Source organism: Melanotaenia boesemani, chromosome 19, assembly GCF_017639745.1.
Source record: "Melanotaenia boesemani isolate fMelBoe1 chromosome 19, fMelBoe1.pri, whole genome shotgun sequence".
Taxonomy (NCBI): Eukaryota; Metazoa; Chordata; class Actinopteri; order Atheriniformes; family Melanotaeniidae; genus Melanotaenia; species Melanotaenia boesemani.
Window position 1 is genome coordinate 23,847,941 of NC_055700.1, and position 22,580 is coordinate 23,870,520.

The window sequence follows — 22,580 nt, forward strand, 5'->3', positions numbered from 1 at the left end:
ACGAGTACATGGTTGTTTTTTCGAACAGATCTGATTGTAAAAAGGCTTAAAGCACTCATCTCAATCGGATTGAAAATTTGTTTTTTCTGATTGGATGTTTGATGGGATAAAAAGGGCTCCATGTAAATGCAGCTATGGTCAGATTCATCAGAATTTCCATCACTCCCAACAACCAACTATAGGATTGATGTGTCAAAATGTACTTAAACATCTGAGAGCAGATTCATGATCTATTTAGTTAGAAATGCCTTTTCTTTTAGATCTCTGTTGAAATAAAGGTCAATACACCCGCTGTGTTTTGATGGAAATACAAAGACTGGAAATACAGGCAGGATTGATGAGTACAGAAAAAAACCTGTGGCAGCAAGTTTCATTGTTCTACACAGCCTATGAAAACAGACCTGATGGAGAATATCAGGATTATTCTCCTAAGACTAAAAATTTATTTAACACCGATGTGACGACCTGAAGGGATTCAGTGTGGAAAACATGGAAATTGAATGCTTATCCAACAGGAACTCCACTGGTAATGGGGGATTAAGACATTTGAAGCGAGGCTTTTGGGCCACAGTTTAACATGATTAAGTGGTGACACTCACATGGGATACTTTAAACATCCAAAACATATTTTCAATCATATTGGTGTATTTAATTTCACTTTCAGCTGCTACACTGCTTAATTAAAAAATATATTTCTTCTAGTGGCCACTACTACTGCTGCCATCCAGATTATCTAATGGCCAGTTTACGCTCCAGCACCTGCAGCTGTATTTATTTAGAGCAAAACATCAAAGCTGAGAAGCCACATGGTAATCATTTGCATATTCAACATTTAGGTAATCCCATTCACATTATATGGTGGTCTGATATGATTATTTTTACTCTAAAGATAGCCAAGCCCCGTTTAAAATACAGGGGGAGGGAAAAGATGCATTTCCATGTCTGTAGTTATTAAAGCTTATTTTTGTGGTGTTTAGTGTGCATCTCATATTTTAAGGGGTCATAATTTGTAGCATGAGTGAACAGAGGTATATTTACATATTCCTTCTGTAAAACCTGCTAAATTTAGACATGGCAATGCAGGTTTTAAGCAAAAATAGACATGCACAAAGAAGTTGGCCCCTCGAGAAAATTTATTTCCTTGCTTTTGTCTGTCTTTCAAATGAGGATAATTTGCAAGTTAGGCTTAAAGCTAAGCCCATTCATATGCAAATAGAGGATGAAAACAACAACCATCTTTTCAGAACTTTACTCCACTATAGCTTGGACGTCTTCTAGGTCAACCATTTATGCTGCATCCCTATTATTATCTCAAAATGAGTTTATTGTCATTGCTCATATAAACAAGGAAATGATTAGAAAGTGGTTTAACAGTGGCTCCACCCCAGCCCTGACTCTGAATGTAAAATAGCAGCTCAAGCCATGATAAAGACATTTTTCCCTCCCTGGCACTTGTAGCCTTGGAGCCGTTTCCATTCAAACCAAAGAGAGAAACCTTCAGGCGCACAGGAGGAGACTTTTTACCCTGAACAGAAATTTAAACCAAGCCCTGCTATCTCAAGTGAAATGTCAAACCGGGAAGCAGGCAGCAGGTGAAGCGTGAGCACGAGCGTCCGTGTCAAAGGGAACGCATCAATCACTTCTTCCACTTGGCCGCTGTTAAAGTGCGCGTTCATATTTCCAGGAAGCTCGAGCGCTATTTCTTACTTTCGCTCCATGGCTCAGCGCTGCGCTCTTCCTTGCGCCCCCTTTGCGCTGTTGGCGTTCGGACTTGTTGCAATCCTCCTTCTTACTATCCCCACCGAGGACGTCCAGGAGGTGCCGGGGTTCATGGTAATGTAATTTTTGGATGAGTGCTTATGTTGCGTGAAGTTGCTGGAGACGGTGTGTATTACCGAAACTCTACGGGTGGCAGACGGGACCAAAACGGTATTATCCCGGAAAACTCAGTTACATTAACACCTGGATAAAGGTTACTCTTAGTTGTTTTCGCTGACTTCCTCTATCATGTTATGTCTTTTATTTCATATCTACTCAGCTCATAAACCTTAAATCTAAGGAAGTCAAGTATTGTCAAAATTAAATAAATTAAAAATGATTTTATCTGCCATGTAATTAAGAGTTATTACTTAGCAAATGAGGTGTTCTGAAAAAAAAAAAAAACATTTGTCAAATTAATAATTAGTTTTCTCAATATTTTTGTCCCTTTACTCATTTGATTTGATCAATAGAATAAGGGTTGTCAACGTGTATGCAATTATAACAATGCATGTATATATATAAAAGAAACTAAATATGTTGTACATAGAAGTGAGGGTATGGTTAGACTTTCTGATCAATGACCCACGCTACTGCAAGTTGTATTGTATCAGAGTGGCATATAGTAAAAAATATAATAATACAATAATAATACAATAATAATAATAATAATAATTAAAAGGTTTCTTTGTCTATTTTGAATTTGTGATTTTAGTCATCACATGAGTTCATCCAGCCTATTGTTTCACATGCAAGTCAAGCTTACATTCAACACCAGCAGTGTGACAGTAGGCCTGCAAACATCAGCTTAGGGCATGCATGACTTACAATATTGACTTGAACGCTAGAGGCACGCATGCTAACAGTGAGGTCAACACAATGATGGACAGTTTTGAAGAGCACCTTAGGACCTTGTTTGCAACTTTTGGGATCTTTATGATTTTTCCTCAGTGTGACAAACAGTTGGCAACAGATTTGAAGCGTTTTGGGGGTTGATGCCAAAAAATGCCCCAGAAATTCAATGTGGCCTTTTCGCTATTTCAGAGACCGAGTGTTGTGTCCTGCCCCTAGCGGTGGCTTCCAGTATTGGGCGTTTTAGCTATGTCATGCAGCTCTTGAGCTGCATCAAGAATATACACAGATGGTGATGAATATTGACAAGCATGTTTTCGTATACAGCAAGTATATCCCAGACCTTACTCACATGAGAATTATGTATCTCAGCCTAAAGCTGGGTATGTGGTTTCCATGTCCAGAAATTCTGTGCACAAACCAGTTGGGGCTCCGTTGATGTGCACCTGGTGCCACCATTCAGGTTTCAGGTCAGCTGTGGTCTACAGTATCCCACATCTCTCATCTCGTTTTTGTTGCCTGACAAGTTGTTTATGTGAATGGAAATTAAATCAGGTGCATGAGCTGTCAACTCCATCAGCCCTATTGGTTACTGATATTTTGGATGCAGCAAGTCATTCGCAGAGGGAACTGGATTTCTCCTGTGGACTGCCGGGAATGATAAATTTACACCACTTAGGCCTCACTGCAATGTGGACATCTAAACCATGAATTTCCAATAAGGAGCCTGCTGTTTCTGCCACTGCATGGCACAATGATGACTTGTGCAGGTTGGGGAGGATCTATACCCAAGGCAGCTTAGTGCTTAATTAAATTTTAAGTTAAATTGCATTTTTTGCATAGAAGATAAATAAGTAAGCAAATAAATCAATAAATGAATAAATAATTACAGCATAACGAATGTATACATTCTAATCAACTTCTTAAAACATGACATTACTGTATGTCCATCTTGGACTGAATTGGCAAACCTGTAAACCTTGTAAATTTGCAACTCTTAACCACGGTAGGGATATTTCTGTTTTTAGGATTAATGGCTTTACTCTCACCAAGCTTAAAGCTGGGAGCTTGGTTGAACCAAATGATGTAAGAGGAAAAACTTTATATGTAATTTATGTAATTGACCTATATTATTAGCTCAGTGTTTATTTTTTCCTCATTTCAAGACAAACACACATGTTAGGAGAAAGGAAACATGTGACGTTAAAATAAACTTAAGCTGGTCAAAGATATGACCAATGTCTGTGTCCCTGCACATGCAAATAAAGCTTCATAAATGCAGAGCACTGGAGGCTCTGAAACAAATGAAGACAACACTGAACTTCCATATAAAACTAAGCAGCAGATTCCTGGAACTCTTCATTAAAATATTCTTTATGCCTCATTTGACCCCTTACATTGGTGTGATCAGATCACTTTCACTTTTCAAAGTACCGTGACCAAAAAAAAAAAAAAACTTTACTCAGAAGTGTAGATGTGAAAAACTGTCCCAGTTATTGTTAAATGTCTATAGTCCATGTAAACCTGGAGATATAATGACTTGATAGTACAAATATTTGCTGTGCCCAAAAGTGGGATGTGATGAACTTGGATGACATTTCTTTCAATATTGCCTTCATTTTTTCATCTTTTAGTCAAAGAAAGAAGTGATTGAGTCAGTTGATACTACTCCAAATTTTTCTTTAATTGGGATTTGTTTGTTTTTGTGTATTTTGGGGCTTAATGTATTAAAAAGGTATTTATGTCTTTCCAGATGTTAGTCATCCCTCACAGTATCAATATGGACAGTGTGCTGCTGTAAAAGTTTTATCAGTATCATAACATACTGATAAAATGCCCTTGCTTCATTTCACAGATTATGCTAAACTTCCCCTGACATAACGACCAAGTTAATAAATTACACTTAAATCATTAAAAGATGTTTCACACACTGATGTTGGAACAATGTGACTGTAAAGACTCATAAGAGAAGAAACTGTAGTTCTGTGTTGTTTTGGCATGAAGGGCAGGATTGTTACGCTGGTTGGCTCTAGCTTCAGTTGCCTCTGTTCCTGCAGTTTTTGTGCTGCTAGCTAGATATCCCATGGTTCCTTTTTAGGTATAATGAAACTGCTCTTTCACTCAGTAACAATACAGAGACTGGTCACACACACACACTCACACAAAAGATTTGGCCTCAAGACGAATGCATCAGTTCTTCTGATGCATCAAATGACAGATCAAAACATCACATTAGAAGAGATCATCATGTTTCTGGCTAAATGTCAGTTCTTATACCTGACTGCAGTTATAGTACAAATTAGAAAATATTACCAAAACAGCAAAACAGCACTGTGTTAGGAAGCTGTTTGTTTACAGATGTATGGCTGTGGATGCTTATGTGTGTCTACTTATTTCTACATTTGGATTTACTACTGTAAATTTGTTGTGGAGGAAGGAATGGGTGTGTGGGGAGGTCTCTTTTCTTTTGGATTTCCACCCACATGTTTCGTTGAATGGCTGGGCTTCAACACTGGCTCTCCAGGTTCTTTTTAACGCAAGAATGAAGATTTGTAATCCTACATTGTGTGGCGGGTGGAAGTGCTGACAGGGCTGGAACAGGTCCTTCATTAGGCTGAGCAGGCTTTAAAGAAGAGGAATAAAATAACAGTAGCATACCTCTGCACCTAATTTAAAAGGAAACTTACAATGGTGTCATATTCTTGTAATTATGGCCCCTTATGTTTTAAAAAGCTCAAGCATCCAATTAAAAATATCTTGTAGCATCTAGGGAATTCTTTTTTGATCTGGTACATAAAATTGTGAGGCATGGGCTTTAATTATAAGAAGCTCAAAGAGAGGAAGACATCTTTTTTCACTTGATCAGTGTTTTCTTACCAGCATATAAATGTGACCAGTAAATGACTCCTTTAAATGATTGGGGCTTATTAGTACCAGATTTACATCAAAAACTCTAAAATCTTTGTCCTTGTTTTTATTGTGAGAAGGTGTGGATTTACAAAGAAAAAATTAAGACAAGATGTTAAGATGTGATAAGTTATACCCACATGAAGGAAAAAAAAACAAGAGAAAGAAAAAGAGGAAAATTAATGTATATACACACAGATAATAATGATTGTAATTTGTTGCAATTAGGATAATAGTGACAACGAGATGTTAGTAATATTAATATCAATAATGACAGTAGTAGTAGTAGTAATAATAATAATAATAATAATAATAATAGTGCCACAACAACACAACAGCAACACGTACATGCCACACTTAACCTATGTTTGAATTTGTTTTTGTCTTTTTGCCTGTTTTAAAATAGCATGATGCATTAAAAATGGACCCATTGCCTGTGCCCCGCACCCCGCATGCAGCCAAGTAGCAATGTTCCGACACCATTTTTTTCTGTTTGATACCAGTTCTAATAAACACCGAGGACCGATCTGACACCCGTGTTTTTTTATATACGAGGTATATAAAATTTAACATTGAAATAAATTATATTTAGTATAAATTGTTATTCAATGGCCTAGCATTGGTTAAACTCCAAAATATCAAATAGCACATAAAAACAAAGATTGTTAGAGAACTTTTTAAATTATGGAGTAGATAAACTCAAATCAAAGAATTTATATTAAGAAAATCTTGGAATTGGACTTAGAGGGAATTTTTTTACACGAGGATAGGACCTGGTCATCCAGGACAATGAATTTTAAACCTTTGTCTGTTATTGCGGTGGCTTTCTGGCTGTATTTCACTAATTTCTTGTGTTTTTTTTTTTTTTTTAAAGCATTTGCCAGTGTTGGTTGTTTTTCTGGCTAGTTGCACTATATCTTTAATCCTTTAAAACTAGAGTTGCAACAGAAAATTACTGACATTCTATGAAATACAGTAAAGCTTTGACCATTTACGCTATCAGCGTAATTCCAACAGATTCCGAAAGCTAAGAAGCGCAGCTTTGCATCGAGATAGACAATATGTCTGTGGTACTGCTACCACAAAAGCTTTGTACAGTTGCTGGTTTTAAATTTGGCAGCATTTGTGCTGCCTGTGGAAACTTCAGCCCTGCATATTAGGCATGTTGCTATTTTGCATTATTATCATTAGCTTTTGTAATGAGTAGTAATGCCTAATTGCTGACATAATGCTAATGCTAAATGTTAGCACAACAGTGAGTCATGAGTAGCTGCTTCTCCACCTACCAACTCAAACCAGTCACCACGTAAGATTGCTAAACTTCCAGTGTCTGTGTGTGACAGTGTTTGTCTGGAAAAGAGAATTATGATTTAATTTCAGTGGTATAGGATGATGTTAAGACAGAAATATAAACCAATACCCTTACTTTTGGCAGGATCAGGGAGTATTTCAGATACTAGTATCGGTATTGGCGCAACTCTACAACCAAGCAGGGGCTCTGCCTCAGGGACTACCCATCACTGGATCATTTAATTTATTTTTTTATTTCTAAAGTATGTACCATAGACTGTATATAAAAGACTCCAAGCTGCCTATAGCTAAGAGCTAACTGAGCTAACCCCCAGCAACAGTAGCTAACCAGCTAACGGAGGTAGGCGGGCTAAAGCTAAGGCGCGCTGTTAGCCAGCTAAAAACCGTGGTTGTACTGCACTTTCCCTTCTTTCCGCGGATATTGGATACATGTCAATCTAAAGGACACACCCCTAATTATGCTGAATTTCAAGATTAAATACCATCCAAACTGATGAGGCATTATAATAATTTTTACTGGAGTTTCATTTTAACATTGTCCTTTGTATATCCACAGCCCTAAGTTTTAACAGTGCATACTGCTTCATTTGGACTTGGTCTGCATATTTAAAAAAAAAAAACACTGAAATATGACTTGTTTTAAATAAATACTTCTATATGTTGTTATCTCAGGTGTATTAATACACAGAAGCAAAACTTCTAAATGGAATGCAACCCTGGGTTGAGCTTATTTCATGTCAAAATGTCTTTTAATATTAATACTGTGGATTTTGCGATAACCATAAAGTTTTGATATATTGTGTAGCCCAAATATTGACCAGTATTGCTATGAACAAATCACATTTATTTTCAGGGTTTGCTCAACCCAGAAGGAATATGTAAGTCTTATACAATACAGTTTAGTAAACACAATACCAAAAATATACATACATACATACATACAGATAATTAGCACACAGAGTGCACACATGGAGAAATATTTTGTTCTTTAGTTTCTTCTTCAGTACGATGAATATTAAACACATTTGCAAAGTGAAAATGGTTTTGCCAAAATTTCAGACCAAATATCTTCTGATGGAAAATGCAAACTAAACTCCTGAAAACTACTGAATCCTGAAAGCTGCATTTTCAATTTATATTTAAGAACAAATTGGGGTAATCAAGCTGTGATAAAATGAAAGCTGATGTGCACTTATCTAATCTCACACCCAGAAGGCTGTTTTAGAAGATTGGCAGTACTAATCTGCAACCAAAATGCTGCCCAGATGCTTAAAATTGAGGTCACACACCTCTAATGAGAATTGTCTTTCATGTCCTTATGTCTCATTAACTGGAGTCTTCAAAGCTCTTTTCAGAGTTTTCTTTTGAAGAAGCTCTTTACAACAGTTTTTTTTTTTCTGCATTTTCTCTCTGTAGTATGGTATTGTCCTTGATGCTGGATCTTCACACACAGCTTTGTATATTTATAAGTGGCCTGGAGATAAGCAAAATGGCACCGGCGTGGTCACACAGCACAGAGAATGCCACGTGAATGGTAAGTTTCAGCTCTTTCTCCACTAAAACCAGTGATTTGCATGTCAAATACTACTTGAGTGTACTCCTGTAACTCATGCATGTGACAGCACATCCAACAGCAAACCAAAATTCACCACATTTATTTTACATTCATAAATATTATTAACTAGTGCAAAGACAGCTGCCAGTCTTTCAACAAGTTGATGTACCAGCAAGTTTATCCAAATGTGTCAGACCAAGCAGTGTTAAGAAAACTGCAAAAGGTCAACTTGTGCCCAGATAAAGCTTTTTTCTGAGTGCCAACACAGTTTTTTGTTTTGTTTTATGTTGTTTTCAGTTGTACCCTACATGAACATACTGCCTTACAGAGTTTTCCTTTTTCTAGGGTTTTAAAGTCTTTGAACCTTTCAGCAAGGTACTGGAGTCATCATGTAACCCAGTAACCAAAAAGAAAGAAAGCTTGTTTGTGAAAGCAGATTGGACGGACACTAAATGTCATATTGATAATGTGATAACAAGTTCAGTAACAGTCTCTTATTAATAAAGCAGCACTACTGAGCTTTGACTGATTTTCCAGATTTTCACCCGCTAATTCGGCATCCATCTTGCATCCTTTCTCTTCTCAGACCTCTCTACAGGAATAAAAATCAGTCTAATGTTGACTCTTGACTTATCTTATTGTAATTTCTATGGTGGCCGGGAAGAGCAAAACAATATTACATCGAGTTAAACACTTTTTACGCTTTTGCAATACAAATTTACATAATAGAAACCGTATTTACATTTACAAAACAAAAGTACAATGGCAAAAACATTTTTGCCTACAACTTTACATTTCTGAAAAACAACTGTACAAAACGTGAAACACTTTTACAATCTTTGATGTAAACTTACATGTGTAATTGTAAAACGTTTTTTAGGTATAATAAAGTTCAGAATACATTACTGAAACACTTTTACATACTTTTACATATACATTGACGCGAAACACTTCAACAAGTTTACCAAAACCCTATATATATATATATACATATATATATATATATATATATATATATATATATATATATATATATTTATATATATATATGTGTGTGTGTGTAAAGGGTATTTTGCTGCTTTATTTATTTCTGTAATGTTACTGGAATTTTCCTGTATTAAACAAATACAGGAAAAGAGTTTGAAATATTACAGGAAAAGCTGTAATATTCGAATTTTATGTTGCAGCTAAAGCTTTGCTACAACAGTGTTTTTGCAACAAAAACACAATGATCCCAATCAAAGTAGCAAATTTGCAGAATGAGTGAAAATAAATAAATAATAAGAAAATAAAATAAATAAAAGAATTAAAATGTTGCAGTAGTCCAGACAAAGTTCAGGCCTCGACCCGGCTAAAATGTTGTCAAAGGATCTCTTCCTGCTACCCCCTGCTGAAGCCCTAGGTGTTGTTTGGCCCCCGTCCCTTATGCTTCCTCTTTAGCTACAGCCAGAAGCTGCCTTTCTCTGCCAGCTCTATCACGGCTTTCCAACACCTTGCCCCTATGCATCCCATGTCGCAGAGTAGGCAAGCAGTTGATGAACCAACGAAGCCCCTGCACCACACTTTCACAGGGCATGTAATGACTTTCCAACCAGCTTCCCTGCACTCACACAAACGCAACTAGGTCTCCATACTTGGCTTGCTTCCGCTCGTTAGCAGCCTCCAACTCCCCATGAGTTTGACCAGAAGGACTGTCTTGCAAACCTCTGACCACATGACTAAGTCTGGCTAGAGCAATGTTTCCACAATCTCCCTGGGGAACTGGAGCCAATCCCAGCTGAGGGATTGCAGTGGCAGTACTTGCGCGTTTCTGCCGAAGAGGCCTACGTCTGACAGATATTTTGGCAATCCCTGCCACTTCCTGATAAACGAGTTTGCCAGCCCGTCCACCTTGTTTACCACTGAGGAGGGGATTTCACTCATCTTAAGAGGTTACATCACCTGCTGGTACATTACGGACTGGTAACACCATACTTTGTTCTTTTTGGGGAGCTGAATCTGATTCTGGCCAGGCCTTCTGACAACAGCTTCCTAACCATCTCCCCCATCTGCCTGTCAGAGAGCATTGCTGTGGAGGCTCAACCCAGGCTGCGGACGGGTTGCATTGCCAGTAATGGGATATCCTCACTACCTGCAACAAAGATGGTGTTGTTGCTTCTGTCTCCTTTCCTGGTAAACAGATTGCATGATTTGGAGGGATTGCTCTTCATCCTTGCTCAGCTCATCTGTCCTCTTTAGCAGCCTCGTTGTACATGTTGCTGTATGGAGTATGGTGGTGTTATCATCCATATACCCTCTCACTGCTGGTAGCCTTTGACGTGAAGGCAGTTTCACTCCTCCAACCATCTATGTAGCCCTTATGAGTATTATCTCGAAGGCTGCAATAAACAGGATAGGGAAGATTGAGCATCCCATGGCAATGCCTACTTCCAGCTGTTGCCAGCCCGTTGTGAACGCCTGGTGGACATTGACATCTTGTATGTATCAGTTATCAACGAACCAGTTAAACTCTGTGGTTTGCAACTCCTATTCAGCCACAGTTTAACTCTTTCTAGAAATAAATTAGTTTGAATTCTTTTGAACATAAAAACAAAACATAAACAATAATTTAAACAAAAGAAAAGCCACAACATGATTCACAATAATGTTAACAGCTAACATCAAAATCCATGTAAGTAAACAGATAAAGAAAACCGTTTTTCCCAGTTAGTCATGAAGCCAATGTCCATTTTGATCATAACAGCAATATGACCTCTGACAGAAGGATTGGTTCATTTTCAATATAGGTTTCTTGCCATTTTTAGTCTCATGGGAGTGACTGATTTGCACTATGACACATATTACATATACGTGTCATGACAGCTAATGGATTTTTATGTGAACCTGAGAACATGTTTCAACAGATGAATTATGTAACCAAACATTTTGCTTGTATTACTCTGTTTAATTCCTCCCTCAGGTGGAGGGATCTCTAGCTATGCAGGGCAAACGGGGGCAGCAGGGCAGAGCTTGGAGGCATGTCTGGACCAGGCAGTTAAAGATATTCCTAAAGACAGACACCAGCTTACACCTGTGTACCTGGGAGCCACAGCTGGCATGAGGCTCCTGAAGTGAGTCACTGTGTTTGTGTCTGTGTCACAATATTGTCTGTGTTTTGTTTTGTTTTTATTGCACTGTTTTTGTCTAATCCATATGATTATGTGATTACCTTTGTAACTGTGGAATAGAACTGAGTGTGGATGAAGGAAACTGTGATGGGCAGGCTCAGAAAGAAGGAAGACCGAAGGGTTAGCGTGACTGATGGGATTGATGGCAAGAAGGCTGGAGGCTGTTAGAGGTAGCTGTAAATGTAGTGAGACCTAGGAGTGATAACAACGATAATAATAAGTGGCAACCTAGCTAGAGGGCTGGTGGAGCGGGTGGAGCAGAAAAGAAGAGGGTGAGGAAGAGAGCTCCTCTGGCAGGATGAGTTGTGGGAAAGCTGTTGGCTGTCGAGGCTAAACAGAATGAGTGCAGAGGAAGATGGCTGAGCAGCTGGTAAGCAGTTGGTTAGGCAGGGAAGCAAAGGAAGCAAGTAGGATTGGAAAACTAATCATCTTTTAAAATTATCCAGTCAATTATATTAATACAAAAACTACTGAATGAATTTGAATTTGACCCAGGGTGAGACTGGATGGCTGTGTCAGAATGCATTTTCTACTCCACTGGCTCTCCTCAAAGATGTAGAATAGGATAGGAGGGACATATCTTACTTGTGTAGTTTAAAAACAACTGTCATGGTTCAATTTGCCATGTTGCACATAATGCAAGTTGAAATATTTTTCTTATTCTGCACAAGGAGTGAAAATTGCTGAAAATCATTTTCAGCTTTTTTTTTTTTTGTATGTCTGCATTTGCCAACAAGCCAACATGGAAAAGTCTGCACAATAATACTGTATTTTAATTCACAACAGAGGAAACTACATAAGCTCTGTAATTAGGTTTTGGGGGTAATATTGGTATTGATTATCGGCCAAAAGTCCAGTATCGTGCATCTTACTACTTTCTATACACAAACAACTGTATGAGTCAGCATGAGAACAGGCACATCCTTAAAATTACAGACGACACATTGATTGGCTGTGCAGTGATGAGGACAAGCAGGGGCCTGTGGTGGATGGCCAGTAACATTTCCAGTAACAGGTAATCTAACAAATGACTATTTTTTATCAGCATTGAAATGCCATAACAATAAAATAAACAAGCAAAGAATAAAATGTGGAAAATTACTACTGTAATTAATCATGCTGAAGCTGCCTTCATTTGACTGGAAGCTTAGGGGGCAAAACAACCTTATAAGTGATGATGATTGGCTGAGAAAGAGCAAAATGTCATGAAAGCCAAAACCAAATAAAGGCAGACATGGACATGTGTGCACACCCAACTGCACACACACAAACAAACAATGACTCTGGAAGGAGCAGTGGTGTAGTCTACGTGATACGCAGGTATACGCCGTATACCCACTAGAAAAGGTCACACATTTCCATATAACCACTAAAAAATGCTCAAAGATGCAGATCAACATGTTTCGTGACATAACTTTCACTTTCCCGGTCATAAATTAGCCACGAAGTCGGCGCATTTAGACCATGAGGAATTCCGTCAAAAGTGACATTTAGCTGCCGCAGAGAGAAAGCAGCTTGGATTTAGCTGAACTCTGACGTGTGTCTCGATTTAATTGGTGTACCAGAATTGTTTGTTTGGAATGCAAACTGATTAAATGCATTAATTCCTTTTAATGCGTTATTTTTTTGTAATTGATTAATTGTAATTAGCGTGTATGAGGTACCAGCTCTAGTTGTTTGCATTAATGGGATGAGGAAGTGATTTACAAGGTATGCCAGTCTTAATTGCTAAATTTTTGTCCTGAAAATTAGCTTTTGCACCAGAATTAATCACCTGAGAGGGTTTGGTTAAGAAAAGTTAGGGTCGCATCCATTTTGGGTTTTGGTTGGGGTACCTGAGGATTGGTCTGCCTGGCTCATCAGCACTCCAACACTCACTGACGAGCCCCTTCTTTGGGATTCACGAAAATGGCTCAATATTCCAAAGTAAAGGCACTCACGCATCCTCTGGCGTTCGGCCTCATAGAGATGGGCTTTTCCCAACTGCATGAGCTCATCAGCTGTGGTGGAAGCAGGGGAGAACGTGGAGGTGACAGAGGAAAGAGGGTATGGGGCTGTCTCAGAGCTGGTGAAGAACTGGAACCTTTTCACTCTCTAGGCCTTTCCCTGAGATAACGAGATTAACTCATCCGGGATCTTGGGGAGGTCTCTGGTGGCTAACTCATCCTAAAACCTCAGTATTCCATCTGGAATCTGCATCAAGAGTACGGAACTACACAGAGAACACAGCCACACTAAAGGCTCCCTGATGTAAAGACATAAGTCTTTTAGCTGCCTCTCTACCCCGATCGGAGTTTAATTTCTTCAAAGAATTTGCTATATGTTAGAGTACTAAGAGATTCAGTCTCTAGATATGCCTCTGCCCAAGTTAAGGCCCTGGAATAAAGCCAACTAATCATGTAGGAAATGTTGGATCTGTCCGAAAAGTAGGTCAATGGTTCCTGGTCAAAAACAGGTGAACATTGGATAAGGAAACCTCTGCATTCGCCCAAATCACCAGAGAATGGTTTTGGATCTGGGATGTGAACTTCTAGGTACTGAGAAGACAAGGGTGGTGCAGAAACAGGAGCTGAAGCTGTAGGCAGGGGTCTGTTAAAACTGGTTAAGCAAGGCTGTTATATAATCCAGCTGGGTTTGCATGTCTTGCTGATGAACTCATTCTAAGGTACATACATAAACATGGGAACATACCTGCACCCCATACGAAGTAGAAAAACAAGAACAAAGCAAAAGATAAGAAACGAAACATATGAGTAAGGGGGAAAATAGAAGACAAATTAAAATATTAATTAATTCATAAATGTAATGTAGTAATGTAATTTTATAATGTATTCGGTCATGTATTCAACGGCGTAGGTTTGTCCATCTGTCTGTCTGTTATCAACATAACTGAAAACGTTATGGACGGATTTAGATTACATTTGCAGGAAATTTCAGAAATTGAATAAAGAACAATTAATTATATTTTGGGGGTGATCCGGATCACTGCCTGGATCCAGGAAGTTTTTTAAAGGAATCTTTACTTTGGGGAGTTAGGGATCATTTTGCCATTAGAGCTTCTAACTAAAAAATAATGCCCACAATCATTGGAGAAAAAAAACTTACAATGGCTTGGCGGAGGTCTGCACTCTGAGTTCTTCTAGTTTATGTATTAATCATATGTAGTATTCAGTTTTATTATAAATAACTGACAATTTAAGTAAACTTCTATTAAAGGGAACATATTTTAACAAATAAAGAGGAAAAAGTAATGGAATAGTTACATTCCTTGGTAACTTGTTACTTTTATAGTGCTGTAACTCTGTGCTGTACTTTGATGAGGAGTAAACTAGTAACTATAACTGATTCTTTTTATATATAGTAATGTGCCCAACACTGGTTGCAATTATACAAAAAGACATAAATCATTACATTTGCATCTGAAAGAGCAAAGCAGAGGTAGTGACAATACATTCATGTGGACAAAATCACAAGGAAGCACCAGTGTTGGAAGTGCAAGCCTTTCAAATAAAGAACCAAGGATGAGAAACACTTAGGACTTGATAATGTATTCAAATATACATTATATTAACAAATAAAGGTCTGTGCAGCTTAACTCATGGAACCGACAGGTCTATTTACTCAGTCATGTCTGTGTGTAATTGAGCTACTCAATGCAAACGTATCCTAAAGTCATCTTTCTTCTCAAGTGTTTGATCCTCATCAGTTCTGCTTAAAATGTTAAAGCAGTATTTACTTAAAAATGATAATCACCTTTCTCTATTACTTATCGCTAATTTCAGCTCAGACCTTTCCTTCTACCTCTTAGACATTTTGAGTTGCTGATTTTACAAACATGTTAATGAGATTTGGGTATTTGAGATCTGGGTAAACATCGTTTGAAGAAAGGAAAGTACTTGTCAGGAATTTTCCAGTGATTTAAAAGATGCACATGTAAGATAAAAACCTGCCAGATGTGCACATAAAAAAACTAATTGACAGATTTTGTGTTCAGCTGTTTGTCCTGTCTTGAAGAATTTCATGTAGTCTTCTGGGCTGGTTAAAATCTTTATGAGGTCAGAGCTTCTGGTCCAGCAGGCAAACATGTGTAGCTGATTTCACCATGAAATGTTCAGTGACAGCCCTCAGATCTTGTTACTATAGGTTTTGAAGGCTGGAGTCGTAACACCCTGAGAAAGAAGCAATGTACATTTAAAATTTAGTTTGCTTAAATTTATCTTGCTTCTTGTTTGTTTATATGTATCGATGGGAACTGTAAAGCTATGTAGTAAAATTTCTCTTTTAAGTGTTTCCAGCCCAGAGCTGTCCAGTCAGATTCTGCAGGAAGTGGGTCAAAAAATCCAGTCCTACCCTTTCAACTTCCAAGGAGCAGCAATACTGAGCGGACAAGAGGAGGGAGCATATGGCTGGGTCACCGTCAACTACCTATCAGAGAACTTCATCAAGGTATGTCAACTTGATGAAGTTTTCACATAGAAATCCCTTTTACTTAAATTCTGTTCCACTTTTCCTGGTGGTTTTTCTTTGTAGTATGGTTTTGTGGGGCACTGGTTCAAACCCAGCAGACCAACAGTGGGAGCTCTTGATTTCGGTGGGGCGTCCACACAGATAACGTTTGCTACTCAGGAGCCAGTAGAGGATGGGCGTGACATGAAGAAGCTGCTTCTTTATGGCCAGGAGTACTCTCTGTACACACACAGCTTCCTGTGCTATGGGCAAGACCAGTTCCTCAAGAGACTGTTGGCTCATATCGTCAAGGTATTCACTTTCATCAACAGAAAAATTACACATCCAGTACATAATGACTTTTGTTGTGGTTACAGTCCAAATTACATTTTAATCATGATGCGCAAAGTCAATTCAGTTCAGTCGTATTTATATAGCAGCAAAACACAACAGAGGTCAACTAAAGTGTAATAACAAACAAGCTAATTCAGGCAAAAATCTGCTTCAGTTAAAACCAGTTCAATCCAGTTTAGGCTATACCAGTTTTAAAAAAAAGTAGCCTAGCTAATAAAACCAGTTGATTGGATCAAATCTTACATTTAATTAAATGCTCTACGCTGAGCTGCATTGTGGGTGGTAGGAAAAATGTAAAAAAAAAAAACGGGGAAAGACCAGCAGAACGAGGCCAGACTTCGGCCATCTGCCTCGATCAGATGGGGTTGATAGACAGGGAAGAACAGAGATACAAATAAACACAGAAACATCAGTACAGGGATATCTGCGCCTTTTAAGATGTTTTTTTTAAAGCTACTGATACCTCGTAGAGATTATCTTTAGTCTTTATTTGGCCTTTTAAGAACATTTAATAAATAAATAAAATGCACAAGTAATTTGCATATATGTATGGTTTATTACCATTTGAAATGTGAGAAACATTGCAGTGCATAAGGTATCCACCAGGGGGCATCAGATTGTATACAATTTTTTGAGCCATGTTTTTACCATAAAGTGATGCAAAAGGTCTCCGTCTAAAACAGAATGAATTGCATATAGTACATTAAGTGTTAAAGGGTTAAGAAAAATCTTTAAAATATTTTTTTTAAAGTTGCTTGAAAACTAGATCTTTTCAGTGGCTCTTTCAGAACAGGATGGTAAACTTTTTAAAACCATATTTACACTGTAAATTTTCAGCATATTTATTAACTAACCAATGGCTTTTCTCAGTTATTGTGTTGCACTATTTTACTTCATGGAGGTTTGTGAGACTAAACCAACACACATTTAAAACAAGTTGAATAAAAACGATGGATGAAATCTGCTTGAATGCAGCCAGTGATAACACAACCCCACCAATACTTGCTGTTCTATTATCATTAAAGCTGAATATATCATAACTCCTATTTGTTTTAATTTAAGTGTTTCATTCCTTTAATATTTTTTACAACTGAAACACAAGAAATAACAGTACACTCTGGTGGACAAAACAGACAACACAATCCTTGTCAACATTGACTACAATGTAGTCATCACATCGTGAAAGGCTTGTAATCCTAATTATTGTATTATTACATGATAAGATGTGTCAGCCACTCTCTTTGTCTCTCTCAGTCACAGGGTTACTCGGAGTCAGTCACTCACCCCTGCTACCCTGCAGGCCACAGCACAGAATTAAAAATGGACCATATATTTAACTCTCCGTGCACAGCAAAGCACAAACCCAGCTCCTACAACCCTCAGGCTGCTTTGACAGTACGAGGCAGTGGACAGTATGAGCAGTGTGTGGGCAACGTTTCCGAGATCTTCTACTTTGACAGCTGTCCCTTCTCACAGTGCTCATTTGACAAAGTCTTCCAACCAAATGTCACCGGTAGCTTCATGGTAAGTGCCTGAGACTAAGTTCTAACATCATAATCTAGAGGTCAGCCTTCATGCTAAAGGTACTGATTTGTTAGATTTTCTTAACATTTCACTTTGTAGATATGTCACTGAATGTAATGTATTTTCCTGCACACTAAATATAAATGATAAAAGATGGGCAAATCTAGGCAACTTCAAAATCTGTGCTGCATAAATAAATAAACTGATTAAGTATAGTACATAAAGAAGGAATGGGGTATTATTACAGTTTCTTTTTGGGTTTTAGGAATGTTATGTGGAATATTTTCACAGCATAAACAGGCAGTCATAGCGGAAGAAGTAGTAAGTACTCTGTGTCTAACACTGAGCTTATTATATTGAAGCAGAATTAAAACACTTACATAATACCAAAACTGTTGATAATTATTGTTTCAAAACAGTAAAAAAAATTGATAACCAGTTCATAAGACGCATATTGATAATATCACGAAGTGATGTCAGTTAAGTTAAATAAATAAAATAAAGTATTTCTATTCTATAAATACATAATTAATTCCAAATTGGGTTTTTTGTACAACTTTTTTTTATTATCTTGCTGTTTATTTTTTCTTATTGTAAGTCATATAGTAAAAAAGGTGGCAAAAACAAAAGTAAACATATATATTTTTTCCATTTCTATTACATCTTTTTTGGGAAACCTTTTCATGTAGTTGAAAATTTAATATCATGAGAGCTTAAACCAGTAATCACCTTCAAACTTCCACATACTGTATTTTTTTTCTTTACACTCAAGATGAAAACCAGTAATGTTTAGGCTGTGATGTTAGTCTTAAATCTCGGTTTTAATACAGTCATCTGTCCAATATACTGACTGGGAGGAGTTGCCATTTAACCAGCAAAGACAACCACACGTCACAGGTCCCTTCAAGGAAATAAACCACCACATAGCCCATCATAGACTTGTAAGATGCCATTGGCCTACAAGTCCTACATTAAAAATGTACTAAAGTACATGTATTATGTATACAAGTATTGTAAGAATGAAAGAAATGAAAGGACCGTTCAACCATGCAAGTATAGAAAAATATGGAAGTCTTAGTGGAGCCTAAGTACGTGCTGTATGGTGTTAAAGTGCACAGAAAAACACAAACAGGCTTTGTTGCAGTAATTGTGATCATTTTGTTCTTCGACTGTTTTAAAACATTTTTTTTGTGCTTTGAATTACCCGTGACAGAGTTATATTTCACCCACTTTTCTATATTACCAGGCATTTTCTGCATTCTTCTACATTCACTCCTTCCTGCAGCAAGTTACTGGGATCACTGTGAGAACTCCACTACAACTGGAGGAAGCAGCCAAAACAGTCTGCACCATGACTTTCAGTCAAGTAATGGTCTTTATTTATTTATTATTTATTTATTTAATAACGCCCAATTCTGATTCAGACTTCTTATCACTGCTCAAAGAATTAAAGGAACACTTTTCAATCGGAGTATAGCATCAAGGTAAACTTCTCAGGCATCACTGTGTTCAGTTAAGTAGCAGAGGAGGTTGTTAATCAATTTCAGCTGCTTTGGTGTCAATGAAATCAGCAATGGGGCCTCTAGAGGGGCTGCAATGAGACCATCCTAAAAAATGGTTTGCATTAACAAGGGTATGTCACTACTGGTAGCATGAGGTAATAAATTGGACCATACAGAGGTTGCACAGCAGTCCAACTCCTCCAAGGTGGTACGTGACTATGTGCCATTGCTAGGTTTGTTGTGTCTCTCAGCACAGTCTCGAGAGCATAGAAGAGATTTCATGAGACAGGTAGTTAGTTATTCTAAGAGCGCTGGACTGGGCTGTAGAAGCCGTTAGCCCAACAGCAGGACCAGTATCTGCTCCTTAGTGTGAGGACGAACAGGATGAGGACTGCCAGAGCTCTACAAAATGACCTCCAGCAGGCGACTGGTGTGACTGTTTCTGACCAAACAATCAGAAACAGACTTCATGAGGGTGGCCTGAGGGCTCACTGTCCAGAACCCTGGAGCTTGATTGATATTTGCCGTAGATTACAAGAAATCAACCACCAGTCCACCACTGGCACCCTGAGTTTTTCACAAATGAGAGAAGATTCCTTCTGAGCACATGTGACAGGCATGAAAGGATCTGGATAAGCTTTGGAGAACATTATGCTTCCTGTAACATCATTCAGCATGACCAGTTTGGTGGTGAGTCAATGATCGTCTTTGGGGGTATATCAATGAAAGAACGCACAAACCTGTACAGCCTCGACGTTTCCCTGACTGCTATTAGGTATCAGGGTGATGTCCTTGGTTCCAGGTTCCTCCTTGTGTTTGACAATGCCAGGCCTCATGTGCCAACAGTATGCAGGCGGTTCCCGGAGGATGAAGGAACTGATACCACAGACTGGCCCCCACACTCACATAGACTAAATCCAGCAAAACACCTCTGGGATATTGTGTATTGGTCCATTTTACACCACCAGTTTGCACTACCCAGGGGCTCAGTGATGCCCTGGTTCAGATCTGAGATGAGATACCCAAGGATACTATCTGTCATCTCATTAGTAGCATACCCAGATGTTGTCAGGCATAGAGGCTGATGGCAGCCAAACAGACAACTAAATAAAATGTAGAGTTGCTTCAGTGAAATTTCACTAAAAGGGACAAACCTGCTGCATCTTTTTTTCACATTTGTTTTTTTTTAGTAGAGTACATTTATGGAGCATTATTATTTTAAACATTCATTCATTCATTCTCTTGAGCGCTTATTCCATATGGGTTGCGGGTGAGTTGGAGCCTATCCCAGCATTTCAACAGGTGAGGTTATTTTAAACAATAATCCTTTATTATGTTTTAACTCATTTTGTTGCAGATGATGCTTCAGGCTCCAGATCAAAAGTTGCGTTTACAGGACTACTGTGCTTCCTCTGTGTTTGTCAAGATTCTCATGTTGAGAGGATACGGCTTCGATGATACATCATTCCCACACATTTCCTTCCAGAAAAAGGTACATTACCACTTTCTTAAAAACAAAAAGAGAGCAAAAGAAAGAGAGAGAAAAGACCGGACTGTTTGATGCAAATATTAGAGCAAATCAGATATTTCTAACACATCTGTATGTTTGTGCTGCTCCTGCAGGCTGGGGACACCTCGGTGGGCTGGGCTCTGGGCTACATGCTGAGTTTAAGCAATCTGCTGCCAGCAGAGGAAGTGGGGCTAAGAAAGGCCCTGACCCCAGGAGCATGGGGAATGCTCATCGCTCTCTTTGTTTTGCTCCTCACTGCTGTACTGGTCTTCATTTTCCTTCGAACCCGAAAAGGAAAGACAACTGAAAGTAGTGAAAATGTAATCTAGGTTCAGCAAACGTGCCCAGTGTACATAGGAAACGGGGATGGAGTGGTATGTTTTAATTGGTTTAGATCAGTGCTTCAGACCCTTTAATCAGAGGATGAGTATGTTACAGTTTGGTATGTAAGAATATTCACTTATGATGAGCCCACATGGAGTAAGTTAGCACTTTTTAGCATTTCAGTCCCAGGTCGAAGTGGAAGAACAGTAATCCCAAACATGGACTGTACAGTTTACTCACAGATTTTGATTTTGACACCAAATACATGAAATGATTGTGTAACTTACTTATTTACTTGTCTGTGTAACTTTATAACTTCATCTTCTTTGTGGTTAAGTTTATGTAGAAGTAAAATGCTGTAACCATTAAGGAAAATAACTGATGTTATCATTGTTCATTTTTAATCCAGAGTGCTGAAGAACAGAGGCAACACAATGAAAATGTGTCACTGGCCAAGTCATGAACAGAGCGCAGGGCTTTGAGCCCATTTACACAACCACAAAAATCTGATAAATGGGAGTAAACCGATCATTTTAATAATTGGATCTGATGTGTTTACATACACTGCAGAAATGGGAAAACCCAAAGACATTGTTTACATTTTTCAGTCCATTATCAGATATTTTTTATCCTTTTATGTTTTACGTTTATACACCATGAGAAGAAACAATGGTTCATATCTGTCCTTGGTCTTGGCGCCCTAGGTCTTCCACTTTTTTGTATGTGTTCTGGTTTTTCCTATTTGTTTTTTTTTGTTTGTTTGTTTTGATTTTTTCTTACTTGTGATTTCATGATGTAACTAGAAGCACTCAGAGAGCACAGACCTCCGCTAAGCCATAGGCTCACTAAGAAAAACCCCAAAAGACTGAACAGCCCAATCAGCACCCCCTATATTTATAACCTTCTGGATCAGATCCAGAACATCAACATGATTCTGGTCAAACAATGCAAACATTGCAAGTTATTAAATATAATACAAAAGAGCACAGCTAGTTGTATATTGTATCAGAGATACATTTATGAAATTTTTATTTGATTAATATGAGATTTTTATATTGTCGTTAACTTTTAAGGCAGATTTTGCACAACAGAGATGGTATTTTAAGGCTTTTATATTCTGTAATTATGTTGCATTTATTACTGCCCCCTTCAATTTATGTGCACATGCAGACACACACTGAACTGTAATATAAAACAGAAAAAACATTCAGTATCCCTTAAATTTTGATTGAAACTAAAATTGAAGTTGTCATGAAAATTTTTATTTGTTATTACAACCACAAAGTCTGTTGGCATCATTTGTGTTAAATAAAGAATCAATTAGCATTATTTCAGTGTCTTTTCTGATAATTTTATACATTTAAGATACA

General features: G+C 38.0%; 1 protein-coding gene across 1 annotated transcript; it reads left to right on the plus strand.

The window, feature by feature from the left end:
• The first annotated feature begins 1,197 nt into the window (after window positions 1-1,197).
• LOC121629679 (ectonucleoside triphosphate diphosphohydrolase 2) lies at window positions 1,198-22,539 on the plus strand. The gene is made up of 9 exons (XM_041969395.1): window positions 1,198-1,833; window positions 8,245-8,362; window positions 11,343-11,493; window positions 15,837-15,996; window positions 16,081-16,308; window positions 17,605-17,874; window positions 19,121-19,240; window positions 20,734-20,868; window positions 21,000-22,539. Exons 1-9 carry the CDS (start codon window positions 1,717-1,719, stop codon window positions 21,213-21,215), a joined length of 1,515 nt encoding a protein of 504 aa, XP_041825329.1. The 5' UTR covers window positions 1,198-1,716; the 3' UTR covers window positions 21,216-22,539.
• Window positions 22,540-22,580: the final 41 nt, after the last annotated feature.

What these genes read in the sequence shown, in the direction of transcription:
- LOC121629679 (XM_041969395.1), top strand. Translation starts at nt 1,717, where the DNA reads ATGGCTCAGCGCTGCGCTCTTCCTTGCGCCCCCTTTGCGCTGTTGGCG. An exon ending in GCTGGCATGAGGCTCCTGAA is followed by an intron (nt 11,494 to 15,836) that starts GTGAGTCACTGT and finishes TTCTCTTTTAAG; the next exon opens with TGTTTCCAGCCCAGAGCTGT. An exon ending in GCACCATGACTTTCAGTCAA is followed by an intron (nt 19,241 to 20,733) that starts GTAATGGTCTTT and finishes ATTTTGTTGCAG; the next exon opens with ATGATGCTTCAGGCTCCAGA.